The 10,290-nt window shown below is 41.1% G+C and overlaps 1 protein-coding gene across 1 annotated transcript; it reads right to left on the reverse strand.

The window, feature by feature from the left end:
• Nucleotides 1-3,909: 3,909 nt before the first annotated feature.
• On the reverse strand, nt 3,910-9,955 carry HSP90AA1 (heat shock protein 90 alpha family class A member 1; the record flags this gene model as incomplete). The annotated part of the gene is made up of 10 exons (XM_079537480.1): nt 3,910-4,787; nt 4,967-5,300; nt 5,411-5,679; nt 6,523-6,670; nt 6,798-6,988; nt 7,247-7,412; nt 7,994-8,302; nt 8,773-8,906; nt 9,339-9,705; nt 9,797-9,955. The coding sequence occupies 10 exons, from the start codon at nt 9,953-9,955 to the stop codon at nt 4,678-4,680; spliced, it is 2,187 nt and encodes a 728-aa protein (XP_079393606.1). The 3' UTR covers nt 3,910-4,677.
• Between the last annotated feature and the right edge of the window lie 335 nt (nt 9,956-10,290).

Here is a 10,290-nt window from a genome sequence, read left to right on the forward strand (position 1 = left end):
AGAACTGCAAACATTTGTTGTTTGTTCACACACATTGCTGTCTCACTCTGGTAGCAAAGCAGCTGTAATACTGTTCTCCAGAAATGCTGAAGATTCGGACGGCTCGATATCCATGGGTGAGGAGCAGTCAGGCCTCTGGGGCCAAACTGCCTCTGTACTAGCTCCAGATTTCTGAGATGGTTCACACAGTTCCATCAAGAATGCTGATAAAGCAGATTTCTCCTCAGCAATTGTTTCCGTTGGTGCTCTAAAACCATCTTCTGGTGCCATATAGATATCGCTGTGGGACTCTCTAGCTGGCAGGACTGCCTTTCCAGGAGAAGGAAAAAACTGTTGTTGATCTTCTGAAAGGATGGCATCTCTCAAAGCTGCTGCCTGTGGCAGGCCCTGCTCCGCTACAAGTTTAACTCCTCTGCGACGCTTACCACTAGTGACATTCATACTGGAGTTTGAGTAGTGTGAGTAGTGTGAGCTGTCTTCTGGGTAACTGCAGTAAGCATCTAAGAACTGAAATAAAATGACTTTCAGTAAGGTGTGTTCTCACCGTCTGGGCAGTATAATTGAAAATCAACCAGAAAGAGGTAAGAAAAAAGTGAAATCCACTTGGACGTTGTACTCCCATATTTTAAAGCACAGAATAAATGAAAGCTTGCCTCTGTTTTAATGGCAGAATAGTTCAAATCAGAATTCTGTGCAGTGGGGCAAAAAACACATACAGCATTTACTGCCCACCCTCTTCCTCACCATCCCATCAGAACTGCACCTTGGTATGAAAGAACGTATGCCTCCGTCTCATCTTCATGCTGCTGCTAAAGGCACTGAACGCTGCTCTGATACACCTCTTCCTCCTTGGACCAGCCATACTGCAGTGGAGGTTTATTTGCCAGGCATTTTCTCGACCTTAACTTTTTTTAGAAATACAACGTTTATACAGTTGACCACCATAAAGATACATCTTGGCCTAAAATTGCTTTTCAGTGTAAGGTTTAGTTTGTTTTAAATGAAGAACTATTAAACATTATTTCATAATGAACTATCAGGAACATTTGATCATATTTGATGTTCATGTCACCCCCTTTAGGGTGCCTAAAGAAATCTGGAATAGGGAAATCTGAAAAAAGTGAAGTTTGATTTACTCACAGGTAGAAGTTAGCCCAAAATGATGAATATGCCAAAGCTTCTGTTGTAGAATTCGTATCATCTCCAAGCAAATTAAGAAGGTGAATGAAGATCTCAGATCAGCTGTAAACTGATAAGTAAAATACTCTTCATCTGCAGGATAAATCACTACTCATGAAAACTATATAAACAGTGTTCATATCTGTAGTCTATCAATTACTGTATTTGAAATGCACTTTATTTCATAAATCCAGTTGATGCTTGGAACTCAACGGAGTTCATGTTTTTGTCAGTTCCTAAGACAATGAGTTACTTTTCTTCCGCCACCAAACTCTGGGCTTTACTGCATGCAATGAGGTGAGCCCTTCACAAGGGGAACAGGAACATCAGCCAAGGTTCCAAAATCCAGAACACACGGACCAGTTTACTTCGAGAGCAGAGGAGTCACATACTTCTGAATGCAGCGTCCTAATGCCTTAAGCTTGATAACAAAAAGTCTAGCATCAACAGGAGAGCATTCTGAATGTCAGCAGAACTTGAATGTCAGCAACATAACCCCTAAACAAGGAGAGTACGGCCAAGCTGTGAAAAAGAATTCCCTTGTAATCACTTACTCAGTGGGTTGGCTGCACTGTACTGAAGCTCCAATAAGCAGAAGTACTTTTATTTTGGCATCTGACCTTTTCATACAATCACAGAACGGCCTGAGTTGAAAAGGACCACAATGATCACCTCTCTTCAACCCCCCTGCCGCAGGCAGGGTCGCCAACCACCAGACCAGGCTGCCCAGAGCCACATCCAGCCTGGGATTGCCCTTGCTGAATTTTGTTGTGCACTTCTGCTTAGAATACATCAATCTGTAAACTCTTAAGCAGTGTTCCTAACTTATTTCCAAGGGAGGGAAAAGCTTAAGATTTGATGGGAAAAACCTTCCTCCATTATGAATTTTACATTTTTATTTACTAACAAAGATTTTTTTTTTTTAATGATGATCTTGTAGAATAGATTCTAGTCTTAAGACACAGATATCTTAAAATTCAAGCACTTTTAAGCCCTTGGTACAACATTAAGATCGCACGTCAGTGAGATCTTGGACTGAAATCTATGTTTAACACAGTTCTGAACATCTGATCACTAAGGAGAAGCACCTTCACCTTTTGATCAGTCTGTATTACCCACGGTAGAAAACGCAACTCAGTACTGATGGACACGTTTAAGTGTGTGACTCTTAGGAGCCAAGACAGGGCCTGTTTTGATGTCATAGTCACTACTATAGCAACATATCCATTCCTATGCATTCTGCTACATTCTCTTTCCATGGAAGATCTCGTCTTAAGCTGTTTAAGGTTGAATCTTAAATAGAAATAGTCACACTGACTGAGTCTTGTCTCATTTCCAGGCTAGGCAGAGGAGAGCAGAAACGCATGGCCTGTTTTATGCTTTGGCATTTCTCATCTTTGCCTTGCCTCCCTTTCACTAACACAGTAACTGCCTGTAGACTTCTGAGATAGTTGGGACTTCAAGCATTTTGGACATTAAGCAGTGAGGAAGTAATACAGGCATAGAAGCCAAATGTCTCACCTATGACAAGCTGCAGATATCCAACCATTACTGATTTATCTAGCTGTTAATAAAATAGCTTTACAAACTTTGGACAACCAACCAATCAACCACAGTTAAGTGGGGAACTTCTTTTCTTTTCAAGGTTTGTTTCTATCATAAACATAAGGAACAAATGACACTTCACTTTCACAGCACACATCAGCAGCAGCAAAAGTGAGGAACTCCTCACCAAGGGCACTGGTGCAGTAAAGAGCATCCAGCAGTTCAGGTCTGCTACAGAACACCTCATCAAGAGCAGTCCCTTGACAAGGCCTTGCTCCAACTGCAAGTGTCACAGCTCACAGGCTCTTGTCCTGATGGGGGATTTCAACCACCCAAGTTATCTGCTGGGATAGCAGCACAGTGGGTGGCAGACAATCCAGATTCCTGGAGTTTGTAGAGGGAAGTTTCCTGGTCCAGGTATCAGATGGACCAACCCGAGGTGAAACCTCACTGGACCTGGTGCTCACCAAAGCAGAGGAAAGCATCAGAGAGGTTAAGATTGGAGGCAGCCTGGGCTGCAGTGACGACACCCTGGTGAAGTTTGTAATCTGGAGGAATGCTGACTGGCAAAAAGCAAAATAAGGACACTGAACTTCCCAAGAGCAAAGTTCCAGATGCTCAAGGAATTGCTGGATGAGATCCCCTGGCAAACTGCCCTTGTAGGCAGAGAACAGAGCTGGCAGCTTTTTAACACCCTTTTGTAACTGCAAGAGCTCTCCCACTCAACAGAAGTAATCAAGCACAGGAGGTGAGCAATCAGCCTGGCTGAACAAGGACTGGCAGCTTAAACTGAGGAATAAGGCAGAAGGGTACAGGAAGTGGAAGCAGAGTTGTGTTACCTGGGAAAAATGTAGGGACATTGTCTGCAAGTGTCTATTAGGAAACTCAAGGCACAGACAGAGCTGAACTTGACGAGGCATGGTAAGACTATTAAGGTAAATAGGCAGGAGGAGACAGACCAAGGAGAGTACCAAACCTGTACAATTTATTGGACAGCCTAATGCTGCATGTGAAATTCACTGCCAGTACAACACAATGAACAAGGCTTGCAGTTTTAGGAGCCTGTTTCTGCCTTACAAGTACTGGTAATGACATCTATTCAACCTAATTTTAAGCACTGCTTGGAAGAGATTAAAATAGTCTTTAGCCTCTATTTTTACTGTTCCAACATGTGACACCAGTTTTTGTAGTGGCAGTACAAAACATGCAAGATGAACTCAGGGTAGCTAATACTCGAAATCCGTAACACCCATTCTGACCAGCAGCTTTTGTTCCCAGTATTAACAGACAAGTCAGCAACAACTCATTCTTAACACTTTTATTCTTACAGTTCTAGGTTTGAACTGTACATGCAGATTTGCATAAGTCACAATAGAGATTTACAGTGGATTCTATTCTATGGTAGAGTGCAATCCAGAATCCTTGAACAGTATAAAAAACAACTTTAAACATCAAGACCTTGTTAGGAGCAAAAGGGTTAAAGCTTCCCCAAGTGTCAGCTCTCATAGATACCTAGTTACTAGGTACTCTATGTTAGACATATTCAGAGTTGAAGAGCTGTAGAACACTAAACAAACTTGACCATCCAGATGTCATACCATCTTTGTTACTTTTCTGGCAATTAAGAATAAGTCAAAAACCCTGCCACCTGCAAACCAGCTAATACAGACAAAAATAACTACTCCTTACTTGCCTGTCTAGGGTTGTACAGAGTTAAAGAAAATACTCCCTCAATGGCATTTGTTATCTCACATCAGCTGAAAAAGCAATGTAACAAAAATAAAGGTATAACATCTTTGAAAATAAATATAAAGAGGGAATGCAGACCAAAGTGTCAAAGATTTTTGTGGTTTTTTTTTTGTTTTCTTTTTTTGGCAGGTAACATTCATAATATACAAAATATAACTTATTCATATTAGCCAAGGAAACATTCGTGAGTTCCTGTAAACTGTTTTAATCCACCTCCTCCATACGTGATGTGTCATCATCTCCTTCAAGAGGTGGCATCTCCTCGGTAACTGCAGGACTGGCCTCCTCTGCAGCAGTATCATCTTCATCAATGCCTGCACAACAAACACGAGGACCATGAATGCTTATCCCGGAACTCAAAGCCTTTATTTGCCTCCACAGAACTCTCTATGGCCTGAAGGTTTTCACACCACCCCACTGCTCCATGTGCTCAGAAGACATGGAAGTATAAACACACCCAGAACTTACTGGAAACAGAAGATTTCCAACTTACCCAGGCCGAGTTTGATCATCCTGTAAATGCGGTTGGCATGTGTCTGGGGATCTTCTAAACTAAAGCCAGAGGACAGGAGAGCTGTCTCGTACAGCAATATGACAAGATCCTTCACAGACTTGTCATTTTTATCAGCCTCTGCCTTCTGCCTCAGTGTTTCGATGATGGAATGATCAGGATTGATCTCCAGGTGCTTCTTTGCTGCCATGTATCCCATTGTGGAGTTGTCTCTCAACGCCTGTGCTTTCATAATCCTCTCCATATTGGCAGTCCAGCCATATGTACTTGTTACAATACAGCATGGAGAAGTTACCAAGCGATTGGACACAACAACCTAGGAAAGCATACATAAAATTTAAGTTCTTAGCTTAACATTTCAACATTTCTAATGCACCAGAACCCCACCGCCTGGTCAAGGTGCAAGTTACAAAACACCACCATTACCTTTTCTACTTTCTTCTCAAGGATATCTTTCATTATTTTGCAAAGGTTTTCAAACTTGGCTTTTTTCTCTTCCTGTTTCTTTTTCTCCTCTTCATCTTCTGGAAGCTCTAAGCCCTCTTTTGTTACAGAAACCAGGGTCTTGCCTTCAAATTCCTTCAGCTGCTGCACACAGTATTCATCAATAGGCTCAATCATGTAGATCACTTCCAGCCCATGTTTGCGAAGGCGCTCCACAAAAGCAGAGTTCGCCACCTGGTCTTTTGTCTCACCTGCAGGAAGCATGAATGTCATGTTCTGTTTGAACCTCAGCACTGTCACATACCCAACTGTATTCTGGAAGAGCCTATGCAACCCAATGATGCTCAGTAGCTCTTACCAGGGATTACAGATTATGACAAACCACGGTAGCAATCCTGCTAGCCTGGTGAGACTTAAGCCTTCCCAGCACTGTTTTAATTTGAAAAGATGTTTGCCATTCCAACCCTTCCTGGCTCACAGGGGATAAAATAAACTAGCTGTGCAAATGCAGTTTACACCCTTAGCTTTGTCAAAAAGCCAGCTTTATATGTGTTCTTCCTTACCTTCCAGGAAGCGATGACAATGAACATATTTCAAAACTAAGGCAATGCTTTAAGAGTAGCTGTAACAATGCAGACCAACACTGCATTGCACTTGCCAGGAGCAGTTAATGCTCCAACTAGCCCAGGTTAGACAGGAGGAAGCATCCTAGGATACCTTGCGAAGTCTGGAAGTGCAGTTTGCACTAGTAGTAAACATTACTTCTAACCAGCCCAGCACACCATAAGCTACTGACTATAATCCCATTCTACATGGCAGTATCTACTTGTTTTAGAAATACTATAGGAATCAGCCAGTATGACAGAAACACAGCAAACTTCATCTTCTCCTGATACATGCCAGAATTTCTCCATCACAACAAACTACATAACTGACAAGTAATCACGTGCAAAGCATTGCACTTTTCACAATGACTTTTTTTTTTTTTTTACATCAATTATGGAATTCATTTAAAAACTGTAGGAGAGAAATGAGCATCTTATCCCAACAACCTTACCTAACTGCTTTTCACAGGGCATTTCTTGCCAACTCACCAGTAATGTAGTAGACGTGTTTCTGGTTTTCCTTCATGCGAGTGCAGTAGTCCTTCAGAGAAACCATTTCATCACCAGATGCAGAAGTGTAATACCTGAGTAACTCTGAGAGTTTCTTGCGGTTCTGGGAGTCTTCATGAATACCAAGCTACAGAAGTAAGAGAAAGAACGACTGAAAGGCTTCCTTAAATAAATACTAAGCTGTGGGGTGCTCAGAATGTGGTACTAACAGAAATCTGTACAGTTTACAACCAAGATAAAGGAATACTACAAACCTTGATATTCTTGGAGAACTGCTCATAGAACTTTTTGTAGTTCTCCTTGTCTTCAGCCAACTCGGTGAAAAGTTCCAAACACTTCTTCACCAAGTTCTTCCGTATCACTTTAAGGATCTTGCTTTGTTGCAGCATTTCACGAGAAATGTTCAGAGGTAAATCCTCAGAGTCTACAACACCTCTCATGAAGTCTGGAAGGAAAACATCACAATTAGCTTTGTAGGTTTTGAAGAACTAAGATTTACAATCACTACGAAGTGGCTTTGCTGCTCTGTATTTGAAATAGACTTCTACTCAATTTTCATACAAAGCAAGCAGTGCTTTCTTCAACTGCTCAGATACTTCGACTCTCAAGACTCTGCCTTTCTCCATCCCCATTTTCCTCTTTTGAACATAAACTCTGCTAATTTCTCTAGGTATTTTCAGAAATATTCTTCTGCAGCACTCACTCAGGTACTCGGGGATCAGCTCCTCACAGTTGTCCATGATGAAAACTCTGCGCACATACAGCTTTATGTTGTTTTTCTTCTTCCTGTTTTCAAACAGATCGAAAGGTGCCCGTCGTGGGACAAACAGGAGAGCTCTGAATTCCAGCTGACCTTCCACAGAGAAGTGCTGTAAAAAAAAAAAAAAAAAAGACCACTTTTTAGAATTGCAATTTGTCTCTTAAGTAATGCTGATCTCTTTCACAAAAAAAGAAAAAACAGTATTAAATGCAGTAAGCAAGACATTGGTCAGAAAAATGAGCATGTTCTCCAAAACATCATCTGAATTCTACTCAGCTGTTGCCAGGCTGTGAAACAACTGTGAACTGTGCAGCACCACCTTCAACCATGAAGGCCTGGAAAGGTTAACTGAACCCATGCTCCCATTTTTAAAACTGAACTACAAACCAAAACAACAGCTAGGTTTCTATTTGAGATCCACTTTCAAGTTTTGTAAATAGATTTTCCAACTAAGAAAACATTTGCATTTATATTTGCAATAAACAAAACCAAATGTATTTGTTGAAGATGCTGAACACAAGCTTTACAAGTTGCCTGAGCAGCTGTAGCACAAGCATCTCACAATGTAAGCACTCTGAACAGTATCACTCCTAACAGTAAGCAACTTCTACAATACTCAAAACAATTTAGATGCTTGGCTTTAGTGGCAAAAAAAAAATAGTGCTTATAAAAAGACAAACAAGAACGTACTTTGACAGCCAAATGGTCCTCCCAGTCATTAGTTAGGCTCTTATAGAACTCGCCATACTCCTCATTGGTGATGTCATCTGGATTCCTGGTCCAAATAGGCTTGGTCTTGTTGAGCTCTTCCTCATCGATGTACTTCTCCTTGATCTTCTTTTTCTTCTTCTTATCTCCATCCTTCTTTTCCTCTTCCTCGTCAGAGCCAACATCTTCAATCTCTGGTTTATCTTCTGTCTTCTCCTCCTTCTCCTCTTTTTCCTCCTCCTTTTCTTCAGCTTCATCATCACTCACCTCCTTATCGCGCTCCTTCTCCACCTATGAAAGAGAACATCACTTGGACTTCACATGCCACCTGTTACATTAAAAGCAAGTAATGAACTGCAGCCTAAGTAGGTAAACAAACTGCAATTAAATCTACAAACAAGCACAATGCCCAGTTTTTGTCTTAGACTCAAACACTTGGCAGTGTTTCAGTACATGTGGTTCTATGGCAGTTCCGCTGTTGTACTGCATTGTAACGACTTTCCTCTAAGAATCTACGTAAGCACAGTTAAGATTTGAACTGTTTGGAAACTGTGATGCTACTGACTTGGCTCCATTTTTTTTGTTTTAGCTTCATCTTGTAAAATTAGTTCACTAATTAACAGCATCACGTCAGTTGAAGAGCTACACCCATGCAGAATCTGCAGCAGCAGAGCAATGTGGTATACAGACTGCCCATTTATATTTAAAAAACACATTTTTTAACTCCTGCTCCTTAATACACAGTATTTCAAAATACATACGAAGAGCCTGATGGGGTAGCCAATGAACTGAGAATGCTTCTTCACGATTTCCTTGATCCGCCGTTCTTCCAGATATTCAGTTTGGTCTTCTTTGAGGTGCAGGATAACTTTTGTTCCACGGCCCAAAGGCTCACCTGGAATGAAATGTACAGGTAATACTTACACAGAAGCAAACCAAGCTGTGATAAACCCCACAAATATTTGATTTAAACACCATACTCCTCTACCAAGGATTTCTTTATCCCCAGCAAAATAAGACACTATACTAAAGCAAGCTTACAGATGACACATTCTTACTGCACTCAGCATTTTGCACATATTCCTGATGTTTCAATAATTACTCTCTTCATCTGACATCTTCCAAACCTACACAAGCATTTCTATGTGTAATTTTAAAATAGCCCTCATTACCACACACTGTTTACTCCAGACATTCCCCTAGCACATCTTAACAATTACTCAAAATAAATCTGACTTAATACAACTGTTTTCTTCCACAGAGTAAGCAAGCATCTGAATCATTTGCTAATAACCTTTCAAGAACTGACCTGAGCAAAAACACTCACCATTATCGAGTCTGACAGTGAAAGATCCTCCAGCTGATGACTCCCAAGCGTACTGCTCATCATCATTGTGCTTGGTGATCACCGTCACTTTCTCCGCAACGAGGTAGGCAGAGTAGAAGCCAACACCAAACTGACCAATCATGGATATATCAGCCCCCGCCTGCAGTGCTTCCATGAAAGCCTTGGTACCAGACTTGGCAATAGTACCAAGATTGTTGACAAGGTCAGCTTTGGTCATCCCTATGCCAGTATCCACAATGGTCAGAGTACGATCATGCTTGTTTGGAATCAGGTTAATTTTCAGGTCTTTTCCAGAATCTAGCTTGCTTGGGTCAGTCAAGCTCTCATATCTGATCTTGTCCAGAGCCTATCAAAGAAAAGGCAAGCTTTAGCATCCCCTACCTAAAAATCTTGGCAGTTCTATAAACATAAACCAGTCCAAGAGCCCAAATACTTACATCTGATGAATTGGATATCAGTTCCCTCAAGAAGATTTCCTTATTAGAGTAAAAAGTGTTGATGATCAGAGACATCAACTGAGCAATCTCAGCCTGGAAGGCAAAGGTCTCCACTTCCTCCTCCATTGGTTGGTCCTGTGTTTGCACAGCTTCCGGCATCTGTGAAGAAATAAAGGTGAAATTCAATGCTTAACAACTCTAGCTTGCTGCACATACACACTTAAAGGCACTTTGAATTCAAATCAATAGCTATGTAGTTTTAATTACTGTAGCAGTAAGGAACTCAGAGAAAGAACCCGAGAGTTCTGAAAAAATGCAAAACTAAATGGGGCTTTAACCACATGCTTTTAATGTACGCTTCAGTTTGCAGTTTTACCATTTTACAGTAGATTACAGGGAATAAAAATGGAACTGAAAACCTGGCCGGATATTCCGGATGCTAACTGCTCTATTCTACAGGCATCTCACATTACGACTTGTACTTGGCTCTCTTT

This window comes from Tetrao urogallus (assembly GCF_951394365.1).
Source record: "Tetrao urogallus genome assembly, chromosome: 6".
NCBI classification, from domain to species: Eukaryota; Metazoa; Chordata; class Aves; order Galliformes; family Phasianidae; genus Tetrao; species Tetrao urogallus.